The following is a 21,308-nucleotide window of genomic DNA, read 5'->3' on the forward strand; positions in this document are numbered from 1 at the left end:
TCTATCACTAACATTACTGAAAACATAAACTCTGAACATAAATTGTGCAATACTACACCCCATAGCAGATAGCATAGGAAGAAATGTAGGTGTTCTTGGATTTGGCAGTGGCTTTTTTTCTTAAAGGTTTATTTTGATTACTTCTATTTGTGTGTGTGTGTGTGTGTGTGTGTCTGTGCACGCTCGCGCACGTGCATGCACGCTCTTGGAGGCCAGAGGGTCTTGTCAGGTCCCTGGGAGATGGGGTTATAGATGGTTGCAAGTTACCCATGTGGATGCTGCAAGCCATCTGCTTTCTCCTGGAGGGTCAGCAAGTGTGGAGCCTTCTTCCCACTCTCACTGTTAATGACTTTCTATATACAGTGAAAGATAGGTTTGATTTAGTTAATAATGAAGACTTTTAAGCTGGACTTATAAGTGCATGGCTGTAATCCCAGCATTCCAGGAGCAAAGAAAGAGTGTCTATGAGTTTCAGGCCATCCTGGGCTACACAATGAGTGTGAGGCTATAGCAAAACTGCCTTTATGCTCCTGCCATCTCGAAATAAGATGAACATAAAACTACCAAATATATGCTCAGAGAAAGGCACTGTTTAAAGAAATAAAAGACAATGCAAGATTGGAAGAAAATGTTTGTGAAGCATGTTTCTTAATAAAGAAGTTGTATCTAAAGTACAGAAAATTGGGGCTAGAGAGATGGCTTAGCAGGTAAGAACACTGTCTGCTCTTCCAGAGGTCCTGAGTTCAATTCCCAGCAACCACGTGGTGGCTCAAAACCATCTATACTGGCATCTTATGCCCTCTTCTGGCCTGCAAATGTACATGCAGATAAAGCACTCAAATAAATAAATCTTTAAAAAATTTTTAAAAATTAAAAAATAATAAGAAAGTACAGAAAATTAATGAACCATAGGCAAGTAAAAACAAAGACACCCATTAATTTTGCTTGGAGAGATGTGTCAGCAGTTAAGAACACTTGTTCTTCTTGCAGAGTTGGGTTGTCAGCACCCACTTAGTAACTGCTCAGCATTCCAGGGGATTGACACCCTCTTCTAGATTACACAGAGACGGCCCACTCATGTTGAACATATGTACCCGTAGAGAGACATTCGTACATACAAATAAATCTTTTAAAAACACATTGAAATGAACAAAAGTCATGAACAAATCCATCAGCAAAGAGGATCTCCAGGTGCCAATATTAATCTAAGGAGATATTCTGCATTGCTTCATTAGTAAATTGTAAATTTGAAAACTGTGAAATACCTTTATTGCCTAGCAACATCAGATTCTGACGCTAATGCCAATCTGTGCAGCCGTTTTGGAAGACCTTTTTTTCCCCCAATTTACAAAGCTAAACAGTCTTAATGTGAGCTGCAGCTGCAGTACCTGCTTAATATTCCTCAAATGGGTAGAAACTATTGTTCATGAAAAAACTTAATGGCTATTCTATTGAAGGCTTTTTCACAATTGTCAAAACTTAGATCCAACCAGGAAATCATGTGAATTTGCAAACTGTGATTAATGAAACAGGATTCAGTGTTGAAAAGGAAAGAGCTTTTAACACACAAAAGGATGTGTAAAATGAACGAAGCAGATCTAAAAGATAGGTGATTTTATGAAAGACACACAAAAGGAATTGCTACCTGCTGTATAAGTGTAATCTGAGTTCAAATAAAAGATGGATTAAAGGTATAAATAACATCCCCAAAACTATGAAACCATTACAAGAATCCAAAGTAGAAAAGTTCATGGCCCTGTCTTGGGTAGAATTTTTTGAAGTGATCATAAAAGAACATGCAACAAAAGTGAAAACAGGCAAGGAATGCCACAGAGGGTCCACCAAACTCACAGTCTTTTTCCCAGCAAGACAAAAAGCCTCCAGGGGTAAGAGACTGCCCACCGTGTTGGGGCAGCATAGTTCTAGGCAGTGAGGTATCTGTAAGGCATCAATACTCAAATTTTGTAAAACACTCAAAATTCTGCATGATAATAAAACTAATAGACTAGTTAAATAAATGAGACAACGAATTTTGTTAGGACATACAGATGGCTAACAGACATATGACAAAATGCTCAACCATGCTATCATGAAAGAACTGCAAATTGAAGTACAGGGAAATATCACCTTTTATGTGGGCAGAGTACATGTTATAGGCACTACAAATGATAATAATATTTGTGAAAATGGACACCATCAATACAAAGGTAAAGTTCAGCCATTAGTAAAAGCAGTGTGGAACACTTTTAAAAATTTCCAGTGGAAACTCTGTGTGATTTACTAATGGTGTTGCATGTTCTTTCAGCCCTGGTCACCATAGCCGAGATAGGGAATCAACGTACCATCAGTCAGTAGAGGTGTGGGAGGGCAGTGCGGACAGTAACACAATGTAACAGTGTGCGCTGCCTTAGGAAGGGAGGCACTCTTGTCATTCGTAGCACCTCGGCTAGTCCTGGGTGACATTGTGTGAATTGAAATAAACGCAGAAGACCAAATATTGTGTGATCTTGTTTCCATATTGAATCTAAAAATGCAGAACTCATAAGTACAGCAGACCGTGGCCACTAAAGACTCTTGACAGTGGTTAAGGCATTTTAGTAAATGCACAAAATTTTTAAGCAGTTCAAGCACTCATTCTACTGCAGGTAGCTGTGTTAGTTAATAAATGTATCGTGAAAAATTCTGGAAGGATCTGTTTTAAAGGTTATCACCACAATAATAACAAATATTTAAGATATTACATGCCATTCTGAGCTTGAATTGTGTATGTTACTTCGTAAAGTATGTTACTGCAATCATTATGCCATCTTCAAGTTCAAAATACCTGTTGAACACAGCAAATAAATATGATTTTTGTCAGTTAATAAATTTGAATGCATCTTCATGTAAACTAATACCATCTTTGGCTGTACTATAAACTCAAAATCATGCATAATTAAGAGAAAATACAGAAAAGGATAATAACTTAAAGACAAATTTAATTTTAAGTGTGAAGAAAAGATTACAGTTATGCCTTTTATATTTCTGCCTTGAACTGAAAAGAACGGGTGAAGAGTATGGAAAGTTCTAGCTCCAAATTTCAGTTTTATGCTGTCAATATTTCTTGAGTCATAGGTGTCTGTGAAGCATTCAGATTCAAGGACCATGAAGTACAATGTATTTGGTATGGTTCTATGTTTAAGACAGCTGGAAGCCATAGAAAATAATTAAATCACTTAGAGAAATTGAGATTTGAGAGGAGAGTGAATGTAAGTCATGGTGTGCCGTACAGTGAAGCCATGGGTGGGAGAGGGTTAAGTTCAGTAGAAATCAAGGGAGCTCGGATTAAAAGATGAGTATCAGATGCAGCAGCCAGTTGTTCATAGCACGCTTCCTATTAGAACCCTGATTGTTTTGTCCACAGTACATATTTGTTTGTCCTGAAAATACCTTTGCTGGGAAAAGAATACTTACTAGAGTATTATTAGAGTACAGGGCAGCACGGTTCTGTGCTCTCGGGACTGTTTGTTGCTGTTTTAGTACCTTCTGTAGGATTATGCTGTATACACAGATGTTATGAAATGTGTATATTAGCCTTCAACTGAGCCCGATGATGAGAAAAGCTTAGACCTCTGACAATCACTAGTGAGAATGGATTAAGTTATAACCTAGGCATATTTACAGGCAGCTGGAGGAACTGGAGGATGGATGTAGGCAGCTTGGAAATATAGAAAGGAGCCTTTTTGGAGTCACGCAAAGAGTCAAAATGGAATCAAATCCTGAGAGTAAATTTACTTTTAACATAAAGGAAAAAATAAAAAAAAATAGATTGTGGAGTGTGTGTGTGTGTGTGTGTGTGTGTGTGTGTGTGTGTGTGTTCTCTGTTGTCTGTCTGCCTGTCATCTCTCTCTTTGTGTGATTCCTTATTTATGAAGAAAAAGAATAGCTTTTCTTGAGAGTCATTAAACTCTCCCACAGAAATAGAGGGATGGAAGAGAGTGAGCACATGCAAAAAATGATTTTAAAATGTTCCTTTGTCCTTTGTGGAAAAGAAGTGTCCCTGGAAGTTGATACGGTTCAATACTCCCACCTGGGTATAGACCTGTGGTACCTACATTATGTATATGTTTGCCTTTGTCGCCCTAGCCATCTGAGTGAGTTTTTCAATTTAAATTCCATAGGATGCTAGACATGCAGCTGAAGAAGAGATATACACAAACTTAAATCAGAAGATCGACCAGTTTCTGCAGCTGGCTGACTACGACTGGATGACAGGAGACCTGGACAACAAAGCCAGCGATTACCTAGTAGACCTCATCGCCTTCCTTCGCAGCACATTTGCTGTGTTCACACACCTTCCTGTAAGTGATTGTTGTTCTATTTTCCCCTCTAAATAGAAAATGATGCCTTAAACTAGAGTTTTACCAAGGTTTCGTTTATGATTTAACTTGCCAGAGACCTCTTTAGTGTCTAATCCTCCAGGGATTTTGATGCCTCCCGTATAATCTGTTTTCATCTATTCTATAAGGTCTTCCGTCTATGTTCAAAGTCATTAGTGTAGGACATGACAGATACATTGTAAAGAGTATCAAAGAGACTTGCTAGTTAATATTTAAGGTCTGTTTCTTTTAGTTTTAGAACATCTTTTAATTTTTTTTATGAGTTGAAATTTTTTGATGAACCTCCCTGATTTTTAGTGTAGTTTGTAGTTGTTTTCTTGATTATATTAGTAAAGTCATTTAAAGTTATGTTTGTTAACTTGCTATTTATGTACATAATGATAGATTTGATTTTTAGTGAAATGTTTATGTTTCTTCGTAGTATTTTTGTTGTTAGACATTGTATTTAAACCGCTTTAATGTCTAAGAGCTAATCGATGTGTAAATCCCTACAGGGATTTGTTTTCAAAGATTTTTGAAGTTTGTCTATTCTGTCAGGTCTTCTATCTAGCTTTCTAAGATTCTGCTTCCTAATTATGTTCATTCTTTCCCTTGTTGAGTAAGGATGTGGAGTGATGGTTACATGTCGGGTTGATCCGTAGTCACAGGCTTGGGTTTCAGTTGTTAGCACCTTTAGGCATCCCTGTTGCTTGTTAAGTTACTATAGGGCATTGTGAGCACAGGCCTGTCATTGTCTTCAGCACCAAAATCTGTGCAGTTCAGTCTTCTGCCTTCTTCAGGCAGATACTGAGAAAGAATTTTAGCAGTAGACTGATACACAGTTAGAAATAGTTAAAAACAACAACAAAATCCGTATCTTGTAAGTTGTCAGTATCTGTGAACCACTACCCCACTTTTTGCTTTTCCTGTAGTCTCAGTGTCTGTGTACACCTAGAATTCATGTTGGACCTACTTAACACTGGTATAGCAGAAAAAGAAGGTGATGGCCATGGGCTGCGGCCTACGTGAGGAGGTCTAGAGAGCATTCTGTTTCTTCTTTTATAATTGAATGCCTAAGAAATATATGTATTCTGAATTGCAAATGGGTCCTCACTGACACTGAATCTGCTATCAACTGGATCTTGACTTCCCAGGTTTCAGTACTGGGAGGAATAAAGTTCTGTTGTTTATGAGCTACAGGTCAAAGATAGATATTATCTGAGAGTAAAGGGCTGGAAGATGGCTTTCCAAGCAGTTGGACCCAGGAAGCAAGCAGGAGTAGCCATTCTAATATCTAATAAAATAGACTTTCAACCAAAATTACTCAAAAGAGATGGGGAAGGTCATTTCATACTCATCAAAGGAAAACTTCACCAAGAAGACACCACAATTCTGAACGTCTATGCACAAAATACAAGAGCACCCACATTTGTAAAAGAAATATTAATAAAACTTAAACCACACATAGATCCCCACACATTAATAGTGGGAGACTTCAACACCCCACTCTCAACAAAGGACAGGTCAACAAACCAGAAATTAAACCAAGAAACAATGACTCTAACACAGGTCATGTATCAAATGGACCTAACAGACATTTACAGAAACTTTCAACCAAACACAAAAGAATTTACCTTCTTCTCAGCACCTCATGGAACCTTCTTCAAAATAGACCATATAGTTGGTCAAAAAACAACTCTCAACAGATACAAAAGGATTGAAATAATCCCTTGTTTCCTATCTGATCACCATGGCCTAAAGATGGATCTCAACGACAAGAGAAATAACAAAAAGCCTACACACACATGGAAACTGAACAACTTGCTACTCAAATGACAGCTGGGTCAGGGAAGAAATAAAGAAAGAAATAAAAATATTCCTAGAATTCAATGAAAATGAAGGCACAACATACACAAACTTATGGGACACAATGAAAGCAGTGCTAAGAGGAAAGTTCATAGCACAAAGTGCCTTCAAGAAGAAATTCGAAACATTTCATGCCAGCGACATAATGGCTCACCTAAAAGCCCTAGAAAAAAAGAAGCAGACAAACCAAAGAGGAGTAGAAGGTTGGAAATAATCAAACTCTGGGCTGAAATCAATAAATTAGAAACAAATTCAAAAAAATCAGTGAAACCAAGAGCTGGTTCTTTGAGAAAATCAACAAGATAGACAACCCCTTAGCCAAACTAACTTAAAGGCAAAGAGACACTATCCAAATTAACAAAATCAGAAATGAAAAAAGGGGGACATGACTACAGACACTGAGGAAATCCAAACCATCATTAGGACTTACTTCCAAAGTCCATATGCAACAAAATTTGAAAATCTAAGTGAAATGGACAATTTTCTTGATGGATTCCACTTACCAAACCTGAATCAAGACCAGGTAAATCAATTAAATAGTCCTATATCCCCTAAGGAAATGGAAGCAGTCATCAAAAGTCTCCCATCCAAAAAAAGCCCCAGGACCAGATGGTTTCAGCGAAGAATTCTACCAAGCCTTCAAAGAAGAGCTAACTCCAGTTCTCTTCAAACTATTCTGCAAAATAGAAATGGAAGGAACACTACCAAACTCATTCTATGAAGCCACAGTCACCTTGGTACCTAAACCTCACAAAGACCCAACAAAGAAAGAGAATTTCAGTCCAATCTCCCTTATGAACATTGATGCAGAAATACTCAACAAAATACTTGCAAACCGAATACAAGATCACATCAAATATATCATCCACTATGACCAAGTAGGCTTCATCCCAGGTATGCAGGGGTGGTTCAATATATGGAAATCCATCAATATGATCCACCATATTAACAAACTGAAAGAAGAAAGCCACATGATAATCTCCTTAGATGCTGAAAAAGCCTTTGACAAAATCCAACATCCATTCATGTTTAAAGTATTTCAGAGATTGGGGATACAAGGCACATACCTGAACATAGTAAAGGCAATATACAGCAAGCCTATAGCCAACTTCAAACTAAATGGACAGAAACTTAAAGCAATCTCACTGAAATCAGGGACAAGGCACGGCTGCCCACTCTCTCCGTATCTCTTCAACCTAGTTCTCCAAGTCCCTGCTAGAGCAATAAGACAGTTGAAGGAGATGAAGGGGATACAAATCGGGAAGGAAGAGGTCAAAGTGTCACTATTTGCAGATGATATGATAGTATACGTGAGTGACCCCAAAAACTCTACCAGGGAACTCCTACAGCTGATAAACACCTTCAGCAAACTGAATGGATACAAAATTAACTCAAAAAAAAAAAAAATCAGTAGCCCTCCTGTATACAAAAGAAAAAAAGGGCTGAGAAAGAAATCAGGGAAACAACACCCTTCACAATAGCCACAAAAGACATAAAGTACATAGGTGTGACCCTAACCAAGCAAGTCAAAGACTTGTATGAAAAAAATTTCAAGTCTCTGAAGAAAGAATTAGAAGAAGATATCGGAAGATGCATAGATCTCCCATGGTCATGGCTTGGCAGGATTAACATAGTAAAAATGGCCATCTTACCAAAAGCAATCTACAGAATCAGTGCAATTCCCATCAAATTACCAACACAATTCTTTACAGACCTGGAAAGGAAAATTCTCAACTTCATATGGAATAACAAGAAACCCAGAATTGCTAAAATAATCCTCCACAATAAAAGATCTTCTGGAGGTATCTCCATGTCTGATCTCAAGCTGTACTATAGAGCAACAGTAATAAAAACTGCATGGTACTGGCAAAGAAACAGAATGGTGGATCAATGGAACCAAATAGAAGACCCAGAAATAAACCCACACACTTATGGATACCTGATTTTTGACAAATATGCCAAAATCATACAATGGAAAAAAAGATAGCATCTTCAACAAATGGTGCTGGTCTAGCTCGATGTCTACATGTAGAAAAATGCAAATAGATCCATATTTATCACCCTCCACAACACTAAAGTCCAAGTGGATCAAAGACCTCAATATAAAACCAGACAAATTAAACCTGTTAGAAGAAAGAGTGGGGAAGAGCCTTGAACTCATAGTCACAGGAGACAACTTCCTGAACAGAACACCAACAGCACAGGCTCTAAGAGCAACAATCAATAAATGGAACTTCATGAAACTGAACAGCTTCTGTAAAGCAAAGCACACTGTCGTCAGAACAAATGACAGCCTACAGATTGGGAAAGGATCTTCACCAACCATGTATCTGACAGAGGACTAATATCCAGTATATATAAAGAACTAAAGAAGTTAAAAAGCAACATATTAAGTAATCCAGTTAAAAAATGGGAAACAGGACTAAACAGAGAATTCTCAATAGAGGAATATGGAATGGCAGAGAAACACTTAAAGAAATGTTCAACCTCATTAGCCATCAGGGAAATGCAAATCAAAACGGCCCTAAGATTTCACCTTACAGCCATCAGAATGGGCAAGATCAAAAACTCAAGTGACAGCACATGCTGGAGAGGTTGTGGAGAAAGGGGAACCCTCCTCCACTGCTGGTGGGAATGTAAACTTGTACAACCACTCTGGAAATCAATCTGGCGCTTGCTCAGACAACTAGGAATAGCTTTTCCTCAAGATCCGGCCATACCAGTTCTAGGCATATGTCCAATGGAGGCTGAAGTACACAATAAAGATAGTTGCTCAGCCATGTTTGTAGCAGCTTTATTTGTAATAGCCAGAAGCTGGAAACAACCAAGGTGCCCCTCAACTGAGGAATGGATACAGAAAGTATGGTACATATACACAATGGAATATTACTCAGCAAAAAAAAAAAAAAAAAAAAACAACAAGGAAATCATGAAATTTGCAGGTAAATGGTGGGAACTGGAAAAGATCATCCTGAGTGAACTATCCCAGAAGCAGAAAGACACAAACGGTATATACTCACTCATATAGACATGTAATATAGGATAAACCTACTAAAATGTGTACACCTAAAGAAACTAATCAAGAGAAAGGACTCTGGCTAAAATGCTAGAAATGCTAAAATGCCCATCTAGAAAGGCAAAGAGGCTGGACGTCAGAAGAAGGAGACAACAGGAAACAAGTCAGGAGCCTGACACAGAGGACCTCTGAATGGCTCTGCCCTGCAGACTATCAAAGCAGACGCTGAGACTTATGGCCAACCTTTGAGGAGATTGCAGGGAATCTTATGAAAGAAGTGGGAGTTAGTAAGACCTGGAGAGGACAGGAGCTCCACAAGGAGAGCAACAAATCTAAAAAATCTGGGCACATGGGTCTTCCCTGAGACTGATAATCCAACCAAGTAGCATGCATGGAGATAACCCAGAACCCCTGCACAGATGTAGCCCATGAAAGTTCAGTCTCTTAGTGGATTCCATAGTAATGGGAACAGGGACTGTGTCTGACATGAACTGATTGGCCTGTTCTTTGATCACCTCCCCCTGAGGGGGGAGCAGCCTTACCGGGCCACAGAGGAAGACAATGTAACCACTCCTGATGAGACCTAACAGACTAGGATCAGAAGGAAGGAAAAGAGAACCTCTTCTACCAATGGATTTGGGGAGGGGCATGCATGGAGGAGGAAGAGAAAAGGAGGGATTGGGAAGGGAGGAGGGAGGGAACTACAGGGGGGATACAAAGTATATAAAGTGTAATTAATAAAGAATTAAAATTAAAAAATTCCTAAAAAAATTAATTAATTAAAATGTAATGTCAATTCTAAATATTGTAAGAAAGAAACTCAGTGACTACTCTCTACACTTTATTATAGAAGGAGGATGGTTCTAGATTTTAAAAATCTCTTGATATTTACTGTGTAAATGAGAGAATGTATCTTGGTATATTTTATACGGACATTATATAGCATTACTCTCTTCATTCTTGATTTAAAGAGGAAATTCACTAAAATATATATAAAATAATGTCTTAATAATAAGGTAAAAAGTGCTCATTTGAAATTCAGCAGGTAATGTAAATGTAATGAGGTATACTAAACACATGAATTTACATCAACATCAGGAGGTTACAATGCTTATCACCATTTATTTAAGAAAAGTTACTAACTAAATTAATACAAAATTAATAAATTTATTCAAGTTTTCTTGGATAAAATTTTCCAAGAACCAACTATAATTGTAATAATTATACATGATTCCTCAGTGTGTTTGAACTGCTATAAATATCTGAATAAGTTATGAACACCAACATTTTTTTCATGTGTGCTTAACAAGTAATTAGTGAAGGTAATTGGAAAAATCTGTCATAGAGCAGTATACAAGTATACTAGAATGGAAATATTTTGTGGTGCAGAAAAGTTTTCCAAAACTAACCAAATTATTATGAGCACCAGGTGAGTTTCAGAAGAAAATATATTCATTAAATAATTCTAAAATTGACACTAAAGCAAAATTAGATACTGTTCACTAAAATGTAAAAAAATTAAGTGTGGTCTTTACCTATTAGATATGAAATGCTTTATATCAAAATAAGAGTTTTTAGACTGATAGACTGACATTAAAGTGGAATGCAAAAATCTATAATTATTTCAAAATCCATGAAAGAAATTCTGAATAAGAAATACTTTTCAGTAAAGTTGGCATTCCTTTCTGCCAGTTTGGATGAAGATAATAGCTTTAAGTCCTTGCTTTCTGCATGACTGTGATTTCTAGACTGAGTGAACATTTGAATTTTTCTCTGGAAGTACTGAGGAAACAAGGTCCTGGTAAGTTATTGTATATGAAAATATGTCCTTATTCTAAAGTTGACACCAGTACGTGACGTCATCAGATAAAAGACTGATCATTTTTCTGTTCTCTACTTAAAAGACAGTGGGGAAATGGAATGCATGTTCCTTGTGAATAGTAACTGCAGTCTGTGCTTCCAGGAGGACATACACATGAAAAGGTGCAGCTGATAGAGAGACTTTCACAGATCACACTGGAACTTAGTACATATTATCAAAGTTCTGTATTGTTGAGGCTAATTTTTAGTGCATATCTGTATACATCACTTATATTCTGTGTTCAATTATATAGTCCCAGGGTTAATTATACTTCTCAATGTACAGTTTCTTGGATTTTTATTTGTTTTTCTGCCTGGTTTTTACTTTTATTTTTTCTTTGTGAAGCATTCAGTGTCTTTTTAATCCTGGTGGAGTAGATAGGTGGCTCTTAGAAATATATTCATCTCCAGAATTTCTCAGTCTTTGACAGCCTACTTTATGGATTTTTCAAGTGGATTTCATTTTGGGGGGAAAATGAACAGTGTTTGGTTCTTGTGTTTCCTTCGGCTTTGTGTGATGGTGATTGAGAGGGGCTCTTCCAGCCCCGAAAGGGGAGATTCAGACTCAAGGGTGGCTTGGCATGGCTCTGCTGTGTCAGGGTTGCACACACACATCTCCCTGCATCTGCAAATCGATTTTTTTCCTGCTGTGTCCATGCTCTGTGTGAGGTAGCGAGCCGTGCGCCAACACCAGCTCCTGCACCTCCTCATCAAGCTTCACTTGCAGCACTTGGGGAAGCAGAGGCAGGCAGATCTCTGCCAGTTTGAGGCCACCCTGGTCTACAAAGCGAGTCCAGTACCGCCAAGGCTAATCAGAGAAACCCTGCCTTGAAGAAAAAAAAAAAAAAAAAAAAAAAGAAGAGTAGGAACTCAACCAGGCAATGGGAAGGGAGATTTTATATAGATGTGTGTGTGTGCGTATACACACACACTTATCTATATAAAAGTCTGTGTGTAAGTGAGTTACTTGTTGGTGAGCTATTCATTTCTAACTGCTTTGACTCCTTATCTGACACATTATGTAGAAACGCCCTCACCTGGTAATAATTGTCTAAGTAGATCCACTCCCTATGGCTTTCTCTAGAACAAAATAGTGTTCCAGTGTCCTCGTGAGACAGCAGACCTCAGAGCCTTCAGGATACAATAACATTTTTCTTCAAATTAATTACATGATAGAACCAAAATCCAAAGAATTTTCTTTTCTTTGATGGGGAGAAATAACAGATTGTCTCATGATATCTCTGCCTACCAAGAAATTGACTTACGTTTCCTGTTTCTGTTCTTTTAACCTTTAGGTTATTTGAGCTACCTAGAGTACACTGACCAACTGTGTACTTTCGTGCGGTGCTAGGCTTCCAAGTTTAATCACCTATATCCTTTAGAGGTTTTCTGTCTCTTACAAAGGCTGTTAGGAGTTTTCTCCCAAGAAAAGTCCTGTTACCAGTAGTAGTTTTTGCTTTTTCTCCAGTGTGCAGCAAGTAGTCTTTGGCCTCCTTAATGATACTGACTTTTGAATCAGTATTATTTATTTCTCAATTTAACAATCTGTCTGACATGAAATAGGAAGTATACTCCAATCCTGACTTTGGTGATGAGATAATATAATAAATCAACTGAATGGAGTTTAAGGAGTGGAATCCTACAGCTCTGTTTGTGTCAGAAAAGTAGCTTCAGTGAGCGGGTCCCAGATACCATGAGAGCTATTAAGCTCAGTCAATTTAGTCTCACTTGTGAGAGAGACACTCAGCCCTTCCTTCCTCCTGGTTCTGAGGTGCTAGGGCTCTGGGTATTATTTGAGGATGGCTCAGCCATATCAACATTACTGATAAAAGTAAAGAAGTTAAAAACCCTAACTGCGTAGTGATTTGCACATTGGTCCATATAACACTGTTAATAAAAATATCATACATTTGTGAATCTACTTTTATGACTTTTATATTGTATCATTGGAAATATTTCTAATATGATGTCAAAAAAGCAGAGTAAGGTTTTTTATTATATTTTTATTTTATTTTTCTTTCTTAATTACACTTTACTCACTTTGTATCCCCCCCATGGTTCCCTCCCTCCTCCCGTCCCAATCCCTCCCTTCCTCCACCCCTCTGCATGCATGCCTCTCCCCAAGTCCACTGATAGGGGAGGTCTTCTTTTCCTTCCTTCTGATCCTAGTCAATGAGGTATCATCAGGAGTGGCTGCCTTGTCTTCTTCTGTGGCCTGGTAATGCTGCTTCCCCCTCAGGGGGAGGTAATTAAAGAGCAGACCAATCAGTTCATGTCAGAGACAGTCCCTGTTCCTATTACATTGGAACCCACTTGGATACTGAACTGCCATGGGCTACATCTGTGAAGGGGTCTTAGGTTATCTCTATGCATAGTCCTTGGTTGGAATAGCAGTCTCAGGAAAGACCCCTGTGCTCAGATTTTTTGGTTCTGTTGCTCTCCTTATGGAGTTGCTGTCCTCTCCAGATTTTACTGTTTCCCACTTCTTTCTTAAGATTCCCTCCACTCTGCCCAAAGGTTGCCCATAAGTCTCAGCATCTACATTGATAGTCTGCAGGGCAGAGCTTCAACACCCTTCACAATAGCCACAAAGGACATAAAGTACCTTGGTGTGAACCTAACCAAGCAAGTCAAAGACTTGTATGAAAAAAATTTCCAGTCTCTGAAGAAAGAAATAGAAAATGATATCAGAAGATGGAAAGATCTCCCATGCTCATGGCTTGGCAGGATTAACATAGTAAAAATGGCCATCTTACCAAAAGCAATCTACAGATTCAATACAATTCCCATCAAATTACCAACACAATTCTTTACAGACCTTGAAAGAAAAATTCTCACCTTCATATGGAACAACAAGAAACCCAGAATTGCTAAAACAATTCTCTACAGTAAAAGATCATCAGGAGGTATCTCCATCCCTGATCTCAAGCTGTACTATAGAGCAACAATACTAAAAACTGCATGGTACTGGCATAGAAACAGAATGGTGGATCAATGGAATCGAAAAAGAAGACCCTGACACTAATCTACACATTTACGGATACCTGATTTTTGACAAAGTTGCCAAATCCATTCATTGGAAAAAAGACAGCATCTTCAACAAATGGTGCTGGTCTAGCTGGAAGTCTACATGTAGAAAAATGCAAATAGATCCATACTTATCACCCCACACAAAACTAAAGTCCTGGTGGATCAAAGACCTCAACATAAAACTAGACACACTAAACCACTTAGAAGAAAAAGTGGGGAATACCCTTGAACTCATTGGCACAGGAGACAACTTCCTGAACAGAACACCAACAGCGCAGGCTCTAAGAGCAACAGTCAATAAATGGGACCTCATGAAACTGAAAAGCTTCTGTAAAGCAAAGGATACAGTCCTCAGAACAAAACGACAGCCTACAGATTGGGAAAAGATCTTCACCAACCCTATATCTGACAGAGGGCTAATATCCAGTATATATAAAGAACTCAAGAAGTTAAACAGCAAAAAATAAAGTAATCCAATTAAAAAATGGGGTACAGAGCTAAACAAGAATTCTCTGCAGAGGAATATCAAATGGCAGAGAAACACTTAAAGAAATGTTCAACCTCATTAGCCATCAGGGAAATGCAAATCAAAACGACCCTAAGATTTCACCTTACACCCATCAGAATGGCTAAGATAAAAAACTCAAGAGACAACACATGCTGGAGAGGTTGTGAGAAAGGGGAACCCTCCTCCACTGCTGGTGGGAATGTAAACTTGTACAACCACTCTGGAAATCAATCTGACGCTTTCTCAGACAACTAGGAATAGTGCTTCCTCAGGATCCAGCTATACCACTCCTAGGCATATATCCAAAAGATTCTCAAGTACACTATAAGGACATTTGCTCAACCATGTTTGTAGCAGCCTTATTTGTAATAGCCAGAAGCTGGAAACATCCCAGATGCCCCTCAGTGGAGGAATGGATGCACAAATTGTGATATATCTACACAATGGAATATTACTCAACAATAAAAAAAAAAAAAAAGAAATCATGAAATTTGCAGGTAAATGGTGGGATCCGGAAAAGATCATCCTGAGTGAGCTATCCCAGAAGCAGAAAGATGCACACGGTATATTCTCACTCATATAGACATATAATAGAGGATAAACCTACTAAAATCTGTACACCTAAAGAAACTAATCAAGAGGGAGGACTCTTGCTAAAATGCTCAATTCCTATCCAGAAAGACAAAGAGGCTGGACATCAGAAGAAGGAGAAAAGAGGGAACAAGTCAGGAGCCTGACACAGAGGACCTCTGAAAAGCAGAGTAAGGTTTTATAAACAGATTACAAGTATGTGAAATCCCTCAAAGTGTATTATAGTTTGAAAATCTCTAAAACATGAAATTTTAAAAAGGCAAACAATTGTGTTGGTGGCATGATTTTTTTATTTTTCTTCAAAACTTTAAACATCGTATTTACACTGTTGAGAATTATTTATTGTTTGGTTTGTTTTGAGACAGGGCCTTACTGCCTTTGCTAGAATGCACTGCCACACTTGGCTTACATTTTTTATTTTTGGCATTAAAATATTGACATATTTTCATTTTTTAAAGTAAAAGATTTTTTTATAGTCCCTCTCATTTCATATTTCCTTCTACTCATAAAGAACCAAAAAAGATAACTTGTTGGCCTATGCCTCAAATCAACTATATTAATAAATTACATTAAATCTTAGTTCATTATAAAATTTAAATCTTACTACCACAAATTCCTAAGGTCTATTATTGGATATCCTTTGGTTTGGTTTAATAAATTTTGTTTGAAAGCATCTGAAATTTATATAAAAATTGAAATTTGAGTACTCTAGAAACAGTGGCTGACTGAGTCTGTCATGCTCCTGAAATGCCTTTTAAAAGGATGTGAAGAGCCCCACACAGCCCGGAATGAGACTTAGGGGCAGCTCTAGTTCCAGCCTGTTCAGCACGGGCTTTGCTATATGGTGGTAATAGTTGAACAAAGTAAGGTTGGGTTCTAAAGTGCTGATGTGTATGTTCTTGCTTTTAAGAACCCTGTCAGATTTGTAAAGTGAGTGAAAAATTCAGAAAGATAGAGAAGTTACATTTAATTTGGATGTAGCTTTAAAAGTCTGAGTGGTAAATAACAAATAATGACAAGCTTTCATACTCGGCACTGAGGGGAAGAGGTAGATCTTGTGGACGGTCACGTTGTACTGTCTTTAGCACCAGCCTAAGTATAGCACCCGAGCTGGTAGAGTCTGGTCATGGTTTATGCTTGCCTCATACTATACTTATAATCCACTGTTATGTGGGAGTTGTTCATTATTGTAGCTGCAATAAAGCTGAACTTGATTTCAGAGTGGAGCATACTATTATCATAAACACACACACACAACATAACTAAGACATATGACATTGACTTTGTGGCTTAGCCACAAGCAGGTGGTTCCTGAGATAAATGTTCCCATGATACTGTCACCTGGGTTAACTAGAATTCAGGTCATAGGGTATGTGGTTTCAGTCAGAGAATTTGGGAAATAAATTACTGCCAGTGGTATTTATTGGGTTACTGTCTATTTTGTTTGATTAGGTTTTACAGAACAGAAATGAGCCTAGAAAAAAGAATTTGCTTGTTTGAACCAGGATATAAAAGACATTCCCCATTGGGATATCTTAGGAATTTCAAGACATGAAGGGTTAAAATATGCAGCTGTCACTTTTAGCGTGATAGATACATAACTGAAAATTTTATTTGAATGTACAAAAGCCCATTGTATATTAGCCATCTATCAAAGATGACATTATAACTAAAGCCAACAGACTTCAGTTAAAATTTTAGAATCAATTGAAGTTCATACCTAGTAAATCCTTTCATTTGTTTGAAATATCTCAGGATTTGGGGGGAGCAAAGTGAGAGTAAAGCTCCCCATGCTCAGGAACTTAAAGCTAACTCTAAAATAAATCATGCCTCTCCAAGGGGTTCATTGATAAAGCTATTGGAATAACAAATGGCTACAATGAAATAAATAAAAAGGTAGGGAAACACCATAATAGGTGTACTTCCCAAGAACTTCATAGTTGGGCTAATGGGACTATGACTGGGCAGTGTTTGTTTGTTTGTTTGTTGTTTTCAGCCTCCTGAGAATAGTAAGCAGGCTGAGAAAGGGTTCAGCTTTCTAAAGGGAGAGAAAAAAAAGAGAGGGAGGGAAAGGGAGAAAAGGTATGTAGAGGGAAGGGGAGGAAGAAGGAAGGAAACCATGTATCCCACAATCCCTTTTTATTAGATCTAAAGATGACTATGACCTTCCTGTGGGATTGAACCACCAGCCTTAGAAAACAGTGAGAAATGCTTTTTCGAGAAGCAGTGAGGGAATATCCCTGCGTTTCAGCTTCTGCACAGCAACATTTCAGAATTCTAAGACATAAGTCACCTCTGTTTGTTGTTTCATCCTTTCAAATTTGAAAATTATTCTAGTTATTTGATTATTAGTGGGCAGTTCATATACCTCAGGAATAGAAAAGGCCACATCTTTATTTTAAATGATCTGTACATCAGGCTACAGAGATGACTCAATTCCCAACATCCACCTGGCAGCTTCCAACCAGCTGTAACTCCAGCTCTAGGGGACCCAGCGCCCTCTTTTATCCTCCATTGTACCAGCCACACATGAGCACATGGAACACAAACACACATGAAGATGGAACACTCAGCCATAGTTTAAAAAACAAAGCCCTGAAATGTACTTAATTAAGACATGTACTTTATAAATGTACTGATGTAAATTTGCATACGAGTTTAGGGCTATCTCTCTTAGAGAGTAGGGAGTGTACGCGTTGCCTGCTAAAGAAGAAAGCAGGAAACACCCACCCTCTGCCCTGCCCCCAGCTACCAGATATGTTACTGAAAAGGTGGTGAGAGAGAAACAGACAAGTTATGAGCAGCTTGCCAGCAGTCTAGGCCTTTGTTTGCGATTATATCAGAAGAGGACGTCTACATGGATACCAGAGCCTGTCTCTTTTTAAGGCAGGAGAAGCAGGAAAGAGAATTGAAAAGTTTCCTTTTTGGCTTACAGTTGCCCTTTGCTAGAGGTAACCAGAGTGTAGTCAGTTAATGGTGACCAGGATATACTGGTTTACAGGTTTAATCCCAGCACCAAGAGGTAGAAGCAGGGGAATCTCTATTAGTTTACAGCCATCTTGGTGGCCATAGTGAATTGAGGCCAGCCAAGGCTGCATTGGGAGACTCTATCTAAAAGGGGGGGGAGGGTGTTAAATGATGAGTGAACATCTCTCCTGTCAGCCTTTACTGTGGCCCATGGTACAAGGATATGGACAAACAAGATTTTGTAGTTCTATAAACCAAATCCGTGTGATTATGGGAACTGTCTTCACAGTTCAACCAAAGTGACAGAGCTCTGCAAACTGACATTGCCCTGGCTGCATTCCTGTCTTCTGTTTTTATTGCTTAGGTGTAAAGGGGGCCATAGCTGCTATCCTCATAACTGTTCTCTGCTCAAAGAATTGTGTCCTCACCAGGGAACTTGGGACAGTCTCTGGGATCAAAAAATTTGGAGGAGAAAAATGCTATAAAAGAGGGTCCTTCCTAAAACAAACAAACAAACAAACAAAAAATATATATATATATGAAGGTCCTTCTTCAATATCCTTTAAGCTTGTTAATATGTATATAGCTACATAATGTTCTTCCCTCAGGAATTGAGATTCAAAAGTCACTGAGGAGATGGACTTTGAGTCAATCTAGCTGGTTCCAGCTGATAAGAGGAATGTAGAAATTTTATACTGTTTTTTTCTTGGTGACTTTCAGGCATTAGAGGATAATTAAGAGGATCCAAATAGATGACATTATTGTCACAAGACAATCTAACAGTAGAATGTACAGTGAGAGTGACTGTAAGCAAGAGGAGACAAAATTAAGACAGCAGTTGAGTGTACAAGATCCAGAGATAAATAGCATCACTTCTAAGATTATACTAGATTTCACCCATATTACCATGAAGGTACAGAGAACTAATTTAAAAGCTGTCCACCAATGGGGTAGACTTGGGCATGGTCTTACTCTGATTTTCCTTGTAGCACAAAGGAGACAAAGACAAATTTATTAGAAATAGGAGAGCTACAGAACCAAAATATCTGGGCTCAGGGGCCTTTTCTAAGACTGACGCTCCAAGAACCATTAATGGATATAACCTAGAAGCTCTGCTCACATGTAGCCCATTGCAGCTCAGTATCCAAGTGGGTGCCCTAGTAAGGGCAACAGGGACTGTCTCTGACATGAACTCAGTGGCTAGCTCTTTGACTGCCTCCCCCTGATGGGGGAGTAGCCTTGCCAGGCCGTGGAGGAAGACAGTGCAGCCAGTTCTGATGAGACCTGATAAGCTAGGGTCAGATGGAAGGGAAGGAGGACCTCCCATATCAGTGGACTTGGAGAGGGGCAGGGGAAAAGATGAGCGAGGGAGGGTAGGATTGAGAAGGGATGAGGGAGGGAGCTACAGCTGGGCTACAAAGTGAATAAACTGTAATTAACATAAAAGATAAAAAATTTATTTTAAAAAAATGCAATATACAAACCTCAGTATTTTTATGGTTAGAAAAAAAAAAAAAAAAAACATGGGAGTTCTTTGATTACGTCCAGGATGGCTGTGATTGCTTTACCTAGTATGTCATTAGTTGATAGAGAGACCTGGGAAGCCTGACCATTATTTGTCTGATTTCTGTTAACAATTATTTTAGCTTGAGGTATACTTTCCCACTGGTTGTTTAAAACTATGGCAGAGACCAGTTGAGAGTCTGGTTCTCAGCAGCCATTTGAGCATAGAGGAGCCCCTCACTTCTTTTGCTGTCTTTTACCTCTCATTCCATCATTTGAGACTAGCCTTGCGTGACCATGGCTTACCTTGGAAACTTGAGAATCATGTCCCTCTGTGTTGGCTCTCCTCTTTAATGTATCAGAGAGATTAGAGTCTACCTGATAGTGTCTCCATGGCCTGTCTGAACAACATGACAGGTGACTTGACAGAGACTGTGGGTGCTTTTGAGAGGTGTCTCATAGTCCATTGGGATCTAGTTGACTTTGTAGGAGAAGGGGCAAAATACTGTCCTCTTAAGACTTCTGACCACAGTAGTACAGGACTCTTAAGTATGGCCTGGAAGGTCAGTTACAGCAGTCTTGCACATTTAACTTTTGTATACTATTTATATAAAGGCTGGGCAAAAATCAAAGAATTTTAAATAAGCCTTAGTTAGACAACACATTTTGTCCTTTTAAGCTGGTATTCTTACATGCTACCAAAGCAGTCCAGTAACTCCCATTTATTTACGTAGATGTCTACTTCATCTTTGACTTTAGAAGTTTTACTATCATATGTGTGTCAACTCTAAGTCTCACCCCTAAATACCTTATATAACTTATTTAGACCTTCCTTATTTTTTGAGGCTTTTCAGCTTTGCATTTATCTTTCCCACTCTCAAAACATCTGGCCATTTTGGAACAAAGTTATGTAGAAATCTTTTACCATATAGCCTTCATTCTTATATCCTTCTTATACTTCCCTTTTTTTTTTCATGGTTTGTCTTTTGTTTCCTATTACCACAAGACATAGTAATTTTAACAACCTTATTAAAATAAAGTTAAATCTAAATGGTATACACAGCATAACAAGTGTAAGTGTTTTGAATTCTAAGCTTTTTTTAAGTTCTCAGGAAAATGCACTAGAAACAGAAGACAGTAACAACTCATAGAATTATGTACTGTACCTGTATTTGTGGTGTTGAGTGACTGCAAGTAGCAAGTAGAGAAGCAGCAGATAAAGGACCATGAGTTGGTATGTATAACATTTGGCAGAACTAAATTATGAAAACTGTGGTGCTGGAGCCCTTGGTTGAGGTTTTAGGCAGAGTGCTCTCTTCATGGATAGGCTTTCTTTTAGCCATTCCCATCAACTGGAACAGCAGCATTTCTGTTTGGGACGGTTCACATTGTAGCTGTTCCCAGAAGTTTTCACTTTGGGTGTTCTGGCCTGAACTCCTTTCCAAGCTGACTGATTCAAACTAGCTTCTCTTGGCTTTTGACTAAATTGTTTTGTCTGGCCTCAAACTGATTCTGTCAATATGTTTTAATCTTTTGGCTTCTTCTCATTTTCTGGTTCATTCTGTCTTTGCCTTTGTCTAATTTGTTTTTCTGCAACCTGTCTTTATAA

At 38.3% G+C, this 21,308-nt stretch overlaps 1 protein-coding gene across 5 annotated transcripts in view; it reads left to right on the forward strand.

Annotated features, from left to right (window-relative positions):
- Positions 1-21,308, forward strand: part of Exoc6b (exocyst complex component 6B) — a 436,866-nt gene that overhangs the window by 249,763 nt on the left and 165,795 nt on the right. For all 5 annotated transcript variants that reach the window (XM_060383430.1, XM_060383428.1, XM_060383429.1 and 2 more), the window contains one exon: positions 4,161-4,340. In XM_060383430.1, coding sequence (XP_060239413.1) covers positions 4,161-4,340 — 180 coding nt within the window. The remainder of the gene's footprint in view (positions 1-4,160; positions 4,341-21,308) is intronic.

Source organism: Meriones unguiculatus, chromosome 5 (assembly GCF_030254825.1).
Source record: "Meriones unguiculatus strain TT.TT164.6M chromosome 5, Bangor_MerUng_6.1, whole genome shotgun sequence".
Taxonomy (NCBI): Eukaryota; Metazoa; Chordata; class Mammalia; order Rodentia; family Muridae; genus Meriones; species Meriones unguiculatus.